General features: G+C 36.2%; 1 protein-coding gene across 1 annotated transcript in view; it reads left to right on the forward strand.

Annotated features, from left to right (window-relative positions):
- The window catches only part of STXBP4 (syntaxin binding protein 4), a 61,525-nt gene that overhangs the window by 14,572 nt on the left and 29,373 nt on the right, over positions 1-17,580 (forward strand). The window contains exons 12-20 of the mRNA XM_010013799.1: positions 938-1,020; positions 1,512-1,608; positions 2,594-2,706; positions 3,370-3,456; positions 4,358-4,423; positions 10,026-10,202; positions 12,346-12,462; positions 12,965-13,014; positions 13,783-13,916. Coding sequence (XP_010012101.1) covers positions 938-1,020; positions 1,512-1,608; positions 2,594-2,706; positions 3,370-3,456; positions 4,358-4,423; positions 10,026-10,202; positions 12,346-12,462; positions 12,965-13,014; positions 13,783-13,916 — 924 coding nt within the window. The remainder of the gene's footprint in view (positions 1-937; positions 1,021-1,511; positions 1,609-2,593; positions 2,707-3,369; positions 3,457-4,357; positions 4,424-10,025; positions 10,203-12,345; positions 12,463-12,964; positions 13,015-13,782; positions 13,917-17,580) is intronic.

The following is a 17,580-nucleotide window of genomic DNA, read 5'->3' on the forward strand; positions in this document are numbered from 1 at the left end:
CAAGTATTCCACTTTCTTCTGAAAAAAACTAGTCGATGAATTTGTTCTATTTACATACATTGAAAATCCAAGGAAATTGATAGTTAGCTGCTCCTTTTGCTTACTGTGCGTGATCAAAAGCTTCCAAAGGTTGCTGCTTCTTGTGTTGTATCCGTATGTGTGTCTGAAACATAACAAAGCTGTGACACACACACACAAAAAAGAGGTCAGTTACTCTGAAATCTTGCATATGAACTGTTTGGTGCTGCTAACTTCTTTTCCTTTCCTCAGCTTAATCATTTGGGTATGTTGGAAATAAAATAGATGCACCCTAAGTTGTTAATGCAACTAGCTAAAACTGCTCAGTCTGTGAGGACTGGAGAAGGGGAGGGATGAGGGATGATGGCTTAATGAACGATAGTTCTTGTAAAAAGAGTTCCTTCCCAGGAAAAAAGTACTGGAATTCAGTCTAAGCTACAGCCCTCAGTTGGAAACAGGTCATTCCCTCTCTTTCCTCAGTGTTTTCCAGATCACTAGATATGCTTTTGGGAACTGTTGATTATGCCAAGGGTGTGTCTTGAAGGTCTTTCTCAGAATTCACAAGTGTGTTTCCCCTTCTGTTTCCAGAGTAACTGTGTATCTCTGAGAGAAGAGAAAATACCACAAGTATAAGCCATATGCTTCATGGATCAATCAAAGTTATTCTGGTTTCTTTCTGCTAATTTGCTGCTTGTCACTTTTTGATGGGAAAAGCCAGTTTTAAGTGATTGATGCTCATAATTTCTGTTTGTTACAATTATGTCCTGTAAAAAAAAAGAGTCAATCTAAATATTAACATTTATTTGTGGCAAATGGGTATTTAACTGCCATCCTTTTGATGAGCAGGTCTTCAGAACAAATCTTTCAAAGGAATAGTTACAACTGTATCATTATTTAATGTTAATTATTTTCTGCTTAGTTACTGCCCCCAGCCAGAATGATGATTATGAGCTGCAAGGGAGGAACTCTACTATTCGTCTCAAAGCAGAAAAGCTGGAGAGGGTAAATACTTGTAATCTTTTGAGTTTTCCTTTCTCTCCCTTCATGATGCATGTAAAACATCTGGAGACTGTTTCTAGGCTGGCAAAGTGTAAGGTATGAATTGTACACCAAATTTTCTGTTTGAATAGTTCTCTCAGGTTGCAGGCTGACATTTCATTTTACGTATTGGGCAAATTACTGTTTTTGTTAATCTAATTACTGATTGATTCTTCTGGGAATCTGAACATCCCTCAGGATTTTTAAGGCAGTTATTAAGGACAAAGGGGTTTGCTTATTACACTCATCTGTATTCAAGGTTAAATAATATCCGAATATCTCTCAATTAGAAGGAAAAGTCACAGAGTGTCTCTGGAATAAAAGTGTTGTCAGTGAGACTACTATGAAACAAAAGCTCTTTGAAGTATAGCTCTTTAATTACTCCCCCTTGTCCCTGCAGTCATTATCCCTAGTCCTTTCTTTTTTTTTTTCCAAATTAAGTTTTCTCCTTCCAGGCATTGAATTATCTTGGGATTCAGCCCACAGATGAACAGCAGCAAGCCCTAAGGCAGCAACTTCAGAAAGATTCTAAAGGAACAGTGTCTTTTGGAGGTAATAATTTGTTAATTACCATGGAAAAAAATGAAATGTGGGAATATAGAAATGATGATAGATAATAACCATTAATATCTTTTCTGTCTATTGGGTTGCTACTGCAAATAAAATGATACTTTGAGGCTTTTTTTATTCTCCTGTATAAAAATAAGCTTGGAATTCTGAAACTAAGTAATTCGGAAGCAAATCTCAAATTTGTCTAATAAGAGCAGCCTTGAGAAAGTTGGGACTTGTGCTCACAAATTCCTGAATTTTTGCCTTGACAGTAGGATAATTGTTCCAAAAATTACTTGGGACAGTATTCATGGTTAAAGAGACTTCCTGAGGGAATGACACTGACAGATTATTTAACTTCTTTAGTTTGCGAGAAGCATGAACATTTTAACTATTGCATATGGAAAGAGATTTACATGGAGACTTAACGTGATGGTTCTTCTAGTTAAGTCTAATTCTGATGGGAATGAGTTGCTTCTGTTGGTTATGACAATTTTGGTAGGTGACACTAAAAATTTAAGAATATTTCTTATAAACTGTGAGACATGATAGTTCTGATGCTAAAACTGATGGAAATTTCACTTTCCCTAAAGTTTAAGAAAAACAGCATTAAACACTAGGATATAAAAATAACTTCTGTACTTAACCACCCAAAAAGACACTGGATTTTCAAGTACCTTATCAAGAAGGATACTGGAATTTGAACTTCACATTTTCTGTTCTCCTTCACAGCTTGATTCAGGGATATTTTATCCCAAGATCTCTGTTAAATATTTTTGTTCTTGTTCTTATCATCATTACCAAATTTTTGTGTTCAGAGGGATGTGTCTGATCTTCATGTTTTCCTTGAGAAATCTTATGGAGGGCAGACGCTGCATTTATAAAAGAGTAGCCTTACGCTGTGGTATTAGTAGTTGTGTTGTATTTAGTGATACTGCTACTAAATGGAACTTGTGAAATACAGCAACAAAATCTAATCTCTTTTCAGATTTCATTGAAGTTTCAAAGAATCTGCTCACTGCGCAATTGAATGCAACAGATGATGGCCAAAAATCTCCAACACTTGGAGTCAATGAAATTGCCAGCTTCCTGAATTCACAGGTAAAATACGTGCCTGTACAGTGTTTAACTGTTGGGAGGAGATTAATGGAGAGCTTATTACATGTAAGATTACTCCAATTTTTGGACAGATATTTAGAACAGCTCCGTATCATAGTGTTCTTTAAGATAACCTAGTTCCTGTGAAGCTTTTTAAAGCAACCTACTTTGCAGAAAGCAATTCACATTATTATATTGTAATTTGCTGTAAGTATGGACAACGGTGATTTACTGAAGTTTCTTAATGGAATACATATTGCTACTACCTGTGTGAGCGATGAACAATTATTGGGCCTGGTGATTTGAACAACTGCTGTAATAAAAATTGCTTTATTCTGGGGGTGACTTTAAGAAAGAACATTTGCAGCATAGGAATACTAAAATAAAATTATGTATATACTGAAATATTGAAGAAAACAGGGGCTGTTAGTGTTGTAATCCTGGTACTTTAAAAATTATTATTAATCCTTTTTAACAGGAAAAATATTTGTTCCTGTGGAAGATAAGTTGGGCAGAATTCTCAAAGATTCTTAGTATTTTCAGAGCTTTAAATTATTTTAAAATAAAGATTATTCTCTTACTTTATTAAGAAGACCTATTAAGATGTGAAAGTTTATGGAGGATACAGTTCTAATGTTCTAACCTTTAGTATTTAAACATGCACAGATTGTAACCTGTGATTCTTTGGATGACGATGTGGAAAGACTCAAGAAAGAAAGAAATGATGCTTTAAAAGAAATGAGTAAATTAAAGGTGATACTTAATTTCTCTTTGCTCAAGAGGCTGATTTCTTTTTGAGTGTATATAGTAACTTACTGTTTTTCTTTTGAATTTAATGTGCTCTTTTTGATGAATACATAAAAAGGCAAAGCAAACAGCCGTAATGTTTGAAGATTGTTTGCTTACAATGTATTTTTGGAGACAGTCCGTTTTATTTGTTATACTGAATACTAGAGCATTTTTAATCTGATTCACAGCGAAATGGGACTAAGCAGACATTTAAGAAAAGTGAATTTGGAGAAGTGAGTGATTTGCATAGCAATTTTATTTAGAAATGTGTGATCCTGGGAACTGCAGTTTCTGAGCATCTGCTGATACTTTCAAAAGAAGTCAGAACTGGAGGATAGATTAATCTGTTTTCCGAATTAATACATATTTTTACAGACATTACAAAATACGTAAGACCCAGAGCCACAAATATATTTATTGTTTCTTGACACCTTGGGTTACAACCATTGTCCTGTGCTTTTTGACAACCCAGAAAGATAAAAAATTCTGATTCAATATTGAATGTGTATTTTACATATACCACAGACACGATCAGTGAATAATCCTCAAATGCCCGAGAAACTTAAACAGTTACCAATGAACTCTATGCAAAACTAGCTTTTAGATATTAAAATATAGTTTTGTCACAGGTTCTATAAAAGCTGTTGATTATTATTTCCACCAGAACTTTTTTAATATGTGTGTTTCTGATTATACAACATTAATAACAGGCTTACATTGTGGCCTAGAAACATACTACAAGGCAGTAAGTACATTGATAGAACTTCAGTGTTGCTACCTGTAGTTGTGAAAGAGCTAATTGGATTTTAGGAATAAAAACTCTTTGATTTCAGACCTGATTATTAATTATTTCTTCTTTTAACAGGAAAAATTGTCTGAATCCATGAATTTAGAGAAGCAGTTAACAGAGCAGCTACAGATCATCAAGCAAGTATGTTGAAATTTCTTTAAAAACTGTTGTTTATGTGAGAAGGGAGCATTTCTTTCTTGAGTCTCATACAGACCATACTTTTTCCAGTGATTTCAACATAAAGGGGTTCTTTTGTATCTACAAAGCTTTTGATTAGAATTGGAGAATATTGATTCTTAAGGTTTTAGAGCAATAATTCTCTGCTTGAGGCAGAAAACCGTAAGATAACCTGGATCAGGTAAGTTGGATAATAATGTAGTAGTACCTGTCTGGTCTTAAGTGTTCTTGAAGTGATTTTCCTGTTCTTAGGCAAGAGTGTGCCTAATCTATAGACCAAACATTAGCTACTTCATATGTCAACCAGAGTTTTAAGTATGAAAAAATAGACGCACTTGACAATTCTACCTGATGCTTACCGGGAAAAGAATGGTAGTAAGTGTTCTGTGAAGAATGTCTTGTTTATGTCTCCGTACCTATCAATGAGAGAAGAAATCTTTGATTGAAATATAGCCTTCTTGTGTCTCTTTAGGGAAATTTCCAATTATATGTAAATCCATGTAAGCCTAGATTCAAAAACAAAGTAACTTGCCTGTTGCCCACTTCTACTGAATATCATCCTGTCAGCTCATTTCTTCTTATGATCTGGCTGCCTTTCTGCTTTTCTGTACTGTAATATGTATTCCTTATAGGTTTCTCATGGCTGTTCCATCCGATGCCATATGTGAAGATGCAAGATACAGGTTAAAAATCTGTATAGTGTTATATTAAGATTATGTTCACAATTTTGTGCATGTATGTAGATTTCCTCAGCACCTTCATTATGACCTTGAATATAAGAGAACTGCTTGAAGGCTTTTTCCATGAGTGTTGTGATGTTGTCATTGTGGGACAGCAGGGAAATAAAATGGATTCTTTTTTGGATAAAATTTAACTGGTAGTGTACCTCTTGTTTCCATTCACTAATGGGTGTTCAATCTGTTGCTCTAGACCAGAGCAGATGTTCAGTCTACCAGTCTTGACTAAAGCTAGTACAAACCCCAAAATGCAGACAGCAAATACATCAGGTCCTCGGCATCGGGTGTTTCACTTCGCAGACCTGCTCTTACTGTGAAGGTGGACTTGGCCAAAAGTGGTTTAAGATGCTCTAAGTGGCAGCAATTCCTTTTTTCTACCACACGAGGTCCTCGAACTTTAATTTTTCTCTCTAGTACTATCGTGGTGGCGTAGGTCAGTTTTGCAGCGCAACCCTCCAGGGGATAAGTACTCTGATTTTCTAGTAGGAATTTTAAGTGAATGCTGTTGAAAAGGTTCCACATAGTGAAATGAAAGAGAAATAATAAATTATAAGTAATTACAGCACTATTTTAGGAGATACAGGCATGCTTTTAATGGGAATTTCAGTTCAGTTTATTCGTGAGTGCATTTTCAAGTGTTTTACATATATTTCTGTGGTTCAGAACCAGTGCTGAGATTCAGGGTGGTATGAAGTTTAAAATAAAATAGGCTACTTGGAGTACAAGTTGCCATATACCTTATGATGATGCATTACTGCTTGAGCTTGAGCTGAAGTGAATTAATGGGTACATTATTGAGCCCTAGCGGCCTGATTAAAAGAAAACTAACGAACTGGCTCAAGTATGTGCATATGGTCTTCTGAATTCGATATAATTTAAACTTTTTGCTTTTTAAATCACTGCTTTCCTGAAAAAGCAATGTTTTAAATGAAGATACAGGCTACCAGTCATATGTTTTGTGGTATTTCTATTGTCAACTAATTGTGAATTGCAGAGATTACATCTTAATTAGGACACGCATATAAAAGTTCTGGTTAATGAACATGTTTTGTTAGTACCGATTCATTAAACAGTGCATGAATCAGTAGCTGACAGCATAAACGAACTCTTAAGATTAGAAATATTGCTGAATTTGAAATGAGGTAGTAATCATTTTAATATTGGTCTGTGAGAATTAAAATACATTAGTTGCTACGTTTTTACTTTAGGATTGTGATGTAGCTCTATCTTTGGGTCTTCCTTGAAATCATATGGAAGCTGAAATTGGCACAAAGCATAGAAAGACACTTGGGTACCTGAAGTCTTGTCAACACCATGAATGTGAGATCTGTAATGATACCTTCTATCTTCCTGGATGAGTTTGCCTGTATTCTGTGTGGTTGAAAATCCTGGGTCATACCCACCTGAATTATCTCTTCTTCAGTCGAGCTTCTTTGGTGCAGTTATTGTCACTGAAACGCCTCAGCTGAATATAGTAAATGTGAAAGGTTGTAAAGGTAGGATACTGTTTGTGGTATCCCATAGTGCTGGACTTGTATTTCATAGGGCTAAGATTTGCTATTCTGTGCTTATGTTTTCTAAGGGGAAAAGAGGTGCTTTGAAGAGTAGGACTTGAATGGGTGCTTTTTTAGAAGCAATATAAAATTCATTTCACCATGCCTGAAAGAAGTATCGGGTTTATTTTTGTTTCATTAGCTTTTTAATTTTAAGACATAGTAAAAATACACTATGTTCTTTTAAAGGATGTTTTCAGCATATAATTTTGCTAAAATTAATGAATAAATATAATTCAATTGTAACTACAATTTTTCATGTCGTTTAAAAGAATACCTTTGTTGCAGTGTTTGTGGTGGCTGGAATATAACATCGATAAACTCTTACCAATGCTCGAATTTATCCAAGGAAGAACTAGAACCTGGCTTTCAAAGAGATCTGTACCTTGAAACTGATTCAGTTGCTCTCATCAAGCCTGCAGTTTCTTATTTTTTGTAGTGGCTTCATACCAGATTAGGACAAATGGTCCCATCAGGCATTTGTAGAGATGAAATATTAGCAGCTGCAGATTCCATTTCAGTTGCGTCTTCTTTCATGCAAGCAGTTGAACAGGACAAGAGAAGATGCTGCTGAAGCGTGCTCTTATCCATCTGTTCTTCACTGGTGGGGGCCCCTCATCTACATAAGAGCAAGCACCACCATGCCAGCTTCAGTAACTGTAGAATGGGGAAGCCTGATGGTATCGTTTCCCCTTGTGCCTCCCTGCTCTACAAACAGCTCTGGTTTGTCAGGAAATTTTGCTAGTTCAGTTGTAGTGTGGATAATCGTTTCATTGTAATGTAAGAATCCATTGTTCATTAATTATTCCTTTAGGTCTTTCACTGTTGAAATCTGGTCATACTTAGTCTGCAATTAGAGAGAAATTAATATTCAACAATTGGGTTTCTGAAAAAACAATGGAGGAGTGAAGGCAATTCTGGATTATAAGAGATTAAACCTTTATCTCAAGGAGGTCTTATTTCAACATTAAGACCTCCCTTTTCATTACAGCAATTTTCCCATGACTTTTCTGATGTCAGTTTATTTAGATAATTCCTATGTGTGCATTTTTAACAAGCCACCCTTTGTCAAGGCCTCTATGTTCATTTATATTAGTCCGATTTAATACCAGACCATCTTTTCACTTTTGTCTCTGAAAGTCTTTTTCCCACCTCCAGCCTATTATTGAAGGATACCTTTGCTAACCCATCATCCTCTGTATTAGTGGGCCCAGTTTTTCTTGCTGCTGACTCACACCACTTCTTACAGCAGCAAGAAAATGCCCTGTACCAAGGCAGTAATTTTGTCCTCTATTTTATAGGTTCATAACTTCTCAGAAGCCCCTGTGTTCTCTGAATCGTTTCTAGGAAAAAGAACACCTATGAGCAGCTTGCAGGAGGGCTGGATTGTTCCGGTGGTCTTTCACTGAGTGCTTTCAGTAATAACCTCTTGCACTGCTTTTAGTGCCGTGTGGACAGACAGCTGTCTTTACAAACTAGCCGAATAACAGAAAGACATGCAATGATAAGCTGTTCAAAAGTCTGTGTTTGCAGGTGGAGGTGATCATCACGTAGAATAGGCTCATCTAATGCCTTGTGCTCCTGAAAGTAAAAAGGCGGGGGGGGGGGGGGGAGTAATTATACTTGCTGTCAAATTAAAGGTTACTGAAATATATCTCTTATCACTTGTGTTCTTATAACAGAAACCTCTAAACTACATAACACCAATGTCATGTAGATTCACTAATGATGTTGCTGTTTGCTACATGTGTGATGATTTGTATTATACTTTATTTTCCAAGAGACCAGAATGTCCCTGGCAATCATCCAAATTGGTATTATATTGCAAAACCCTTGTAAATATTAGGAAGGTGATGTCCTCTATATATATATATATGTCGTTGAGATTAGTTTACTTATGGCTTGAAATAAACATATATTGTCTTTTAAGACTAACAGTGTACAGGTTAAAAAGTTACAGAGTCTGAGATTGGTAGATCATTTTACATTATGACAAAGTATAGGAAAACCTGACTTGAAGGATGTGGCTTTTACAGAACAAATGCTTTTAAGTTAGGAAAGAATAGAATTAAATCTGCTTTTGTAAGCTTCACTAACCTCGCTAGACAGTTGTATTATGACACCTGTTAAATATTGTATGACTTTTCTTCCATAAAAATAGGAAGATTTGGTCATTCAGTTTTTTCCAGAAACTGTCATTTCAACATTAGTTTCTAGAAAGTTATTTCCTACTTATTATAGATTCATAGGGTTTTCCTTTTCTTCTTCCTGCCTGTTTCTCACTAGTTCCATTCCCAACCAGATACAGCTTTGATAAGATACAATAGGTAGACTAGGAGTAGGATATTCACCTGAGTATCCTTCACTAAAGAATTTGTGCAGAGAATGTCTAGCTCTGTGAATTTGTGTATTTAAATTTATAACTTTAATGATTCAGAAAATTCATATAAAGTGACTTTTTCCAGAGATTCATCAAAAGCTGAGGGAAAGATGGATTACTGGTTTTGGTGCCAATGAGCCTTTATGTCTGTATTTTTGATGAGCAGTTTGTTTGTTTTTTCCTAGTGTAAACTCATCTGTTCAGCAGACCTTTAGTTTGACTTTCTAAATTTACAAAACAAAGTTAACTTGAATTAATACTCAGTAGTAAAATGAACTGAGCAATATCCTTCTTGAAATCAGATTTTACTACAGTTAGGAATTACTTTAGCTGAATTCAAGCCAACAGTTTCTAATATCTTGATTTTCCGTACATTATTTATATATAATTTGTATCTAACACTCTTCTGTGGTAATACAGGATAACGATAAAAGAGCAGGAACTAGGCAGAGAAATAAAACCCAACGCCTACTTGAGAGTAGTGTGGACTGAATATTTATTTGCATTAGAACTCCACCTACATGATGTGTGAACTCTGAATTGAGTGTGAATTCAGGCAATAATAATAAAATGAAGTAACATCTCATTAAAGTGCTTTCTTTAGTATGGAAGTGATGGGCAGATCAACAGCATCAGGTGTGTTTCTGTAAAGCCTTTTAATCAATTAGATTTACAATAATCACAGAACTTATGATTTAATTTATTAGGAAAATCATCTCTTTCTGTAAATACCTGTTCTTTGTTTGCATATATTACACTTAAAAGCTAGCAATTGAACCAACTAACCATAAATATTAGAAGGTAGCTCTAATGCCAGCTGCAGCACTTTTGAGCTAAATCTGTTCTACTTTGTTAGCTGGAGTTGTAACTTCTGAATTAAATTCTATCATCTACAGGAAGCCAAGGCAGCTGTAGAAGAGACAAGAGCCCTGCGAAGTAGGATTCATCTTGCAGAAGCTGCACAAAGGCAGGCTCGGGGAATGGAGATGGACTATGAAGAAGTAATTCGCCTGTTGGAAGCTGAAATTGTAGAGCTGAAGGCTCAGCTCACAGATCATTCTGGCCAAAATAAAGTAAGCAAAGCAGTCACTGGTGGTAGTTACCATGGTTTCCCTGCTGTTGTCATGTATCTTGTTTTCATTTTCTTTTCATCTGCTTTTCTAAAGTAGGTCACTGTTTGTCTTGTATTATTCAATAACTGGAATGATGCGTAGTGAAGGGGGTAACGTGAAGTTTATTGTGTCTTCCTTTATCCATGTATCTTTGGGCTGGAAAAGTAGGAGCTGGAAGCATATGTGGGTCATAGGTTAAAGTGGCACGTCAAGCATTAAAGCATGGAATAGTTTCCAGACTGCAGATTTGTTATCTTTAAAGACTATACGTATATTTGTATGCTTTTGTGTTTATGTAAAAATGGCCATCATATTTATGTTTCTGTAAGGCAAATAAGAACAGTCTAAAATCCAGTAGTCTTCTTAAGTAAATTTAGATTTCATCAAGATAACCATTTAAATGCTACTAACAGTATCCTGCAGAAAAAAACCAAACCCAACCCACAACCTTTTTAATTGAGCCTTGTATTTTCAAACCACTTCATCTCCAGGGAAGCATTTCAGAACACACTAAGGAATAAAGTATTTGAAGCATTTCTAAACTTTTCCCCATAATTGCAGATCCATTTTCTACACACAGTTTGAACAAGTGGAGGCAGGTTGGTGTTTGTGTGTTTACCTTGTTTTCCTTCTGGGAAAGGGATGCGCATATGAACTGATGAGGAAAACCTGCTGAAATGTTGCCTTATTTCATCATGAGAATTAAGTCAATATTACAAGGTATTGAAAGCTAAAACTGAGCTCTGTGGTATACAAGCTTGCCAAGAAGCAACATAGCGAGTATGTGTAGCTCCCAGGGAGGAATTCCTCTCATCTAATCATGAGTGTGTGTGATGAGATGAATCACACCCTAGAAGTTCTTCTTTCTGGGTGAGATGCCCCATCTTTAATGTCTGGTATTTTTGAAGCACTGTTTGTTTTCTAGGACTTGAATAAATATCAGGATTTTAAGAAATTCAGAGCATGTGGGTTGCTTTCTCAGAGATTTGGTTTTGAGATGCTAGCTTGAATTCCTGAAATTCTGAATGAGCACTTGAATGTCTGAGTTGAGGTTTGATTCTCTGCAATTCTTATTCAAAAGAAGCAGTATTGAGTAAGTAGTGTGCTCTAGGTAGTGTCAATTCTGCAGTAAACTCTTCTTGGTATAAAAGAATGAGGTACCTGTGAGGGCTTAACAGCCGCTTCTCCCAACGTGGACAGATTGCCAAAAAAAGGTGTTTTAATCCACAGGTTCTTTGACATTCAGAGTGACCATGATGTTGCTGCTTTGTATAGTGTATACAAACAGATGTGTCTACTCATTTGCTTCAAGTAAAGGCAATAAATGGGTTTTGGTGGGGTTTTTTGTAAGGGTTTTATCGTAGATGGTGGGCTTTCAGAAAAGATTGCCTACAGGGGTGTAAAAATTTATTTTTAATGGTAATGATATTTTCTTAATTTTTTAGAGTATTTTGGTGTGGATGATCTGTTCAGCAGCCAGCTTAGTTAAACAAATATGCCCATGTGAAGACTGCACTTGTGGTCCTGTTGCACAAACAGCGCCAGGGACTCAAGCTGACACTTTGAGCCTCCAGAACTTGATCTAATGGGGGTCACATTCTCTGTAGCTTAAGTACAGAGAGATGCATAACACTGATCAATAGGTTATACAAGAGCATGTAGAGAAATCCTAGGGGGTAATTTTCTCCAAGAGATGCCATAATTGCTCAGTTGGCCAAAGGACGTACGGATGCAAACCAGCAGACTGAGTTTGTTCACATACTGGCTGTTTACGCCACCCTGCTGACAGATACTGTCACCATTATCAGGTTGGTATTTTTGATCCATTCATGAATCAGTTCAAACTGAAGTTGCAGCCCTATCACTGTTGTTAGCTGCCAATTTCAATTTACCTTTGTATCATTTTGTCCAAACCTGTTAACAGTGTGGGAGCCAATTTACTAGCAGGTCACGTATATCTGCCTCAGGAGCAGCCGTGTTTGTCAGGAACATAGAAAAGAGTGTGTGTTAAACATTTCAGACATCCATTTCCATTCACACCAAGTATCTATGGGAGCCTCAGGAGAAGATGATTAGAATAAAAGCCTTAAAATATCTTTCTCAGGATAATATCCAAGACTTGAGAAAGAGAGTTACAGTGCTTGACTGCCAGCTGCGGAAGTCTGAATCGGCCAGGAAGACCTTTGAGGTGGCTACTGAAAAATTACTACAATTTGTAGAGGTAACTTTGCCTTTCATTTCTTGCAGTGTTTTATTTGGAAAACTTTTGCGTTGATGTTTCTGAGGAATAGACATAGTAAACTGACTATAACTAGTTTGCAGAGATCCTTTCATTGCTAGAAATAAAGATGGCATGTAAGCGTGCAGATCTGTATAGGAATTTACTTCATCTTTATTTTTGCAATACTAAACAAATTCAACTGATCAGATAATTTTTCCACCTAATTTTTCAAAAACTCATATCAATTTCTGTGAAGTTTCCCAGATGAAAAAGTAATATTTAATGATAATTTAAATGTTATAGAAACTGAGTGATGTTATATTCCCTTCATTTGAAGTGGCTATAATATTTTGGTTTTTACTTTTACACTTCTAGCTGGCAGAGGCTAGACTTTTTCATTACAAATCAAATCCCCCACACCCAAATAGACATCAATTATAAGGTACTAACTTTTTTTCTGTGTTGGTTTATAAACTCTTAACTTCTTGATTATGGCCAACAGGTTGTGCATGAAATACTTTCAGATAACTCTACTGCCTCAACAGTTTTAAGGTAATGAAAGAGCGTAGTTATTAATACTGAACTGGCAAAATTAATATTGAAAAACTCTATCATTGTTTCAAAGTCTAAAACCCATCTTGTAACTATTTTTTCTCTAGTTTTTGCTGTATGTTTCTCAGTGTCATTTTATTGGAAGAAAGGGAATGGCATGAATTATAAATGAGGCTTTCAGGATACAGCTTCATTAAAAACCTCAGAATTAAATTAAAGCAGTTAGTAATTACATAGCTATGGTTGTCTGGATGTTTCCATAAAGTAATTATAATGTGTTAAGGATTAGTTAAAATTGCAAGAAACCTTAATAGCGGGTTATAATTTTATTTTATTTTATTTTTAGGTTTGCCCAAGCGGTTTTGCATCATCCTTAATCCAGTAGCACATACATAAATTGAATACATGTATATCAATTTAAGTTTTAAATATGGTAACAGCATAGAAGAGAAGAATTGGGTCCCCTAAAGCAGTGTCCCTTCTTAAATGTTAATATGAAAATCACTTTTAAGCAAGTTACTTTCCTGATGCCCACTGATTTCTTGACACTGGATTTTGAGCCATTAATGTTGTTTGAATTAAACTTTACTAGTGCCTTTATTGTACAGACACAACTGCTTCTAAGACAAGCTTGTCAGTTTGGTAGTGGTAATCTTTATTCATACATTGAGACCAAAGCCAATCTAGAAACACAATTTTACTTTATTAAAAGTAACCATTTCTTTTATAATCTTACAGATAAATTCTTAGTAATTTTTATTCTCTTAGTGACAGAACATCAACGTTGTCTACTAAAGCACTTCTCGCACGGTTGGGAAGGACTGGACCTACTGTCACAACAGCTCTTGCAGCAGAAGCGAGAGACCTTGCCAAGTCTCTCCGTGCCATTTTGGAAGTAGACTGTAAGTGAGCATGTGTGACTTCTGTGTGCATGTCTGCATGTATACACACACACACATAAATGCTTCCTTTCTTCCATCAAATGTCCTGATTTTGCATCTTGCTTACTAACTGAGACTAGTGTGTTTCAGTAGTCACCATGATTCAGTTTTTGTTTTTTTACTTTTGTTCTTCCGTTTCCTTTGCCTTTTGCACAGTTCCTTTACTTTTGGGTTCATCGACAGGCTTTTATCTAGCAAAGACCTTACGAAAGTGTAATAGTAAGAAGTTACTGTGATGCTGTTAATAGAATCATAGAATAGTTAGGGTTGGAAAGGCCCTTAAGATCATCTATTCCCACCCCCCCTGCCATGAGCAGGGACACCGCACACTAAACTATGTCACCCAAGGCTCTGTCCAACCTGGCCTTGAACACCTCCAGGGTTGGAGCATTCACAAGTTCCTCGGGGAACCCATTCCAGTGCCTCACCACCCTCACTGTGACGCACTTCTTCCTTATATCTAACCTAAAGTCCCCCTGTTTAAGTTTAAAGCCATTACCCCTTGTCCTACCACTAGAGTCCCTAATGAAGAGTCCCTCCCCAGCATCCTTGTAGGCCCCCTTCAGATATTGGAAGGCTGCTACGAGGTCTAATAGCATTCATCACTCTTAAAATACAGCATACAGAAGACTGTCTGCAGTTCAAGGTCTAAACATTAGGAAGCAGCAGCACATGGTATTCTAGAGACTTGGGTTTCCTTGTCCCAAAAGTCATCACCTGAAACTTGGCGGGAATATTTCCATTGATCTTGATGGGCTTTAAATAAAAGTGGTGAATGCAGATTAAGTCAACAGGATTTTGGAATATCAGCTTTAATGACTCAGTATCTTATACCACACAGAGATAGATCTTTCTTTCAAGATGTGAAGGATGCATCAGGATGAGAAGATTTCTCTAAACTTTTACAAGAGCAGAGCGTTATTATCAAGGATTTTTAAATATGAGTTTTGAAGTCAGGAAATGTCCTTGAGGAAACAAACCAGAAGATAGATATTTTGATTGATAGATATTTAAAATGGGATGTGAACTGGCAGAATAAATCATTGACAGCACCAGAGGACAGGGCTGGTTCAGTGTCAGTTCAGCACCTTTGTCAAAGTGATTAAAATACAGAATTATTCCATAGGACACTTTTTCCTGGAAAGCTTAAACCAGAAAATTGATGCCAAAATGAGGCATATGAAGATTTCCCAAAGTCATGTAAAGTTAGCAGAATTTCCTGACTGTAATGCTCTGTTTTCATACCAGCATGTTTACAAAATGTTATTCTGCTGAATTTACATGTATCAAAGTGTGTAAATGAAGACTTTCTTGCTGTAGGGAGTCAATGCAGCCTGCAGTTTCATTTGGAGATATGTGTATATCCTCAGGTCATTAACAGAAATCTGTTCCCATTGGTAAAAATTATGCTAGTTCATGAGCATTTACTGTAATAAATGCATTCAGCTGCAAATCTAAGAAACAACTGTGGCTTATTATATGATTCCCGGTTCAGATCATTGAAACAGTTGTGTGTTTTGCTCCTATTTACCTATAGTTGAGCAGAAATGTCAGTTCTAATCCAGCAAAAATAAAACGGAAATGGTCAGGAAGTTTTAGAAAGCTGGTGAATTATGGTTGACAATAATCATTGTATCAAAGACTTGAATATCCTTTTTACATTGTTTGAGAATTCATTTAGAAGGGACTGAATAAATATATTTGGTGAGGAAATGTTTCGAGATACAAAAAATGCCTTATTTGACAATATTTATGGTTAACTATTCAATATTTCTGGCTAACGATGTCATCCTATGGAAGAGAAAGCAAAATAAGAAGATAAAAAAATTACTCAGAAGTGTCCAGAATATTAGAACTGGAGTTACTGTTGGAAGTGAAAATAACAGTGGCCAGGAGATAATTGGTTTTCCATCAGTGACAGTGGTAGAGTTCTGTCACGTTGAGTCATTTCTATTGCACTGCACAGGAAATCGTGCAGGGAGAACTTTTAGTTCTACGCCTAACTGGATTCTAACATGTAGTTGTATCGAACATAATAGGTAGGATACACGTTAGAAAGCTCTGGAGCCACAGCAGGGATCCATTTTGTGAACCTGAGAGTTAAAAATAGCTCTGCAGAGAAGGATTTAAAGATTGAACGTCATCTTTCTGAGTTCATTCTGATTTGGAGAGTATTACAGATAGATTTGGGCTCTGACAAGCTTGTGTATGAGATTAAAGCTTTAAACCTTGCTCGCTTTCTCTCTCTCTCCCCCTCTTACTCAAAAAAATAGTAGTTAAGGCAGAGTAACTGTTTAGTAGCATTCTGTCTTCAGTCCTCTATGCCAGATTCTCACAAAATGTTTCCTGTGTGATCTTCCATTTTCTTCCAGATGGGCTGTCATAAAGAGGGGCTCTCAAGTATGTATCATTTCATAAATATCATACATCAAAGAGAGAAGTACAATAGACTTTACGTTGTAGACTGAAGGTTTTTCTTTTTTCTGCAGAGATGTCCACAACATAGTAATTTGTTAATGAGCTCTTAGAGAATTAATATGAATATTTTTGAGATTGCTAAATGGATTAAAATCTGTAACAGGGCAACCATCTTACCTTCTCAATAGAACTTCTCTTTCATTAGTTGCTTCATTTTCTACAACATGAAGTAAAGAAGCCCTAACCAAAACACCTTTTGATTCATTTACATGTGAAACAAAGCTAGATGCAAAGACAAGGTTGTGGAGTGTTCTTCCGAAAGAAAACTGCTTCCCTTCTTAAAGATCATCCTTGAGAACCAGGTCAAAATTACATATTTATTAATTAGCCACACAAACTATCTTTTACCATCCATAATAGCACAACATTTTGCCCAAGAGATTTAAAGTTCAGTGTATTCCTGAAAATCTCTAAGCACATATTGGCTTGTGATAACGCTGCAGATCAGTTTTCAGCTGTGTAGGTTGAATGACAGCTATGTGAAGTCAGTTTGGCAATTCTTCAAGTGAGGATTCTGTTAAAAAAACCCCAACCAAACCAAACTTGTTTCCCAGTGCTTACTACTACAGGATCCTCCAGATCCAGAAATGCAAATAAGAAAGTAAAAAAGAGAATAATAAAGCTTATCCCTTGAAAGGTTCATCCTTCATCTTCTTGAAAGGCTGTAAGCTATTTTTAGAAACAAAGTCCTGAGAGGCCTTTCTGCTTTGTAGAATATGAGCATCTCCTGAAGACATAAAATTACTTTCATCACACAAGGGGTAATAATGCCTCAGTGAAAGAACTGTAGCATTTAAAAGTGGTTGCTGGCTGCACTTAGTAGACCATATGGTGCAAATCATGCTAAAAAGAATTGAGAAAGCATTTTCTTCTTTCCTATTACAGAATTAGAAAAGAAATATACTTGGTACTTGGTAATGGCCAAAATCTGATTAACCCTGGAACATACTTATCTCTTCATAAAATAGCAGGCAATCGGCATTTTGAAATGTGCACTAGCATAATGCAGCTTTCAAGTATTTTGACTGCTAATTTCCTCACTCTGCCTCTGAAATTTCTATCCAAGATACAATCTTGCTCTTGTTGATATAATCCCAGTCATCAGTATCCATTAAGTGCTGTGAAGCCTGTTTCTCTGCTCCGCAGG

This window comes from Nestor notabilis, unplaced genomic scaffold (assembly GCF_000696875.1).
Source record: "Nestor notabilis isolate BGI_N333 unplaced genomic scaffold, ASM69687v1 scaffold11294, whole genome shotgun sequence".
NCBI classification, from domain to species: Eukaryota; Metazoa; Chordata; class Aves; order Psittaciformes; family Psittacidae; genus Nestor; species Nestor notabilis.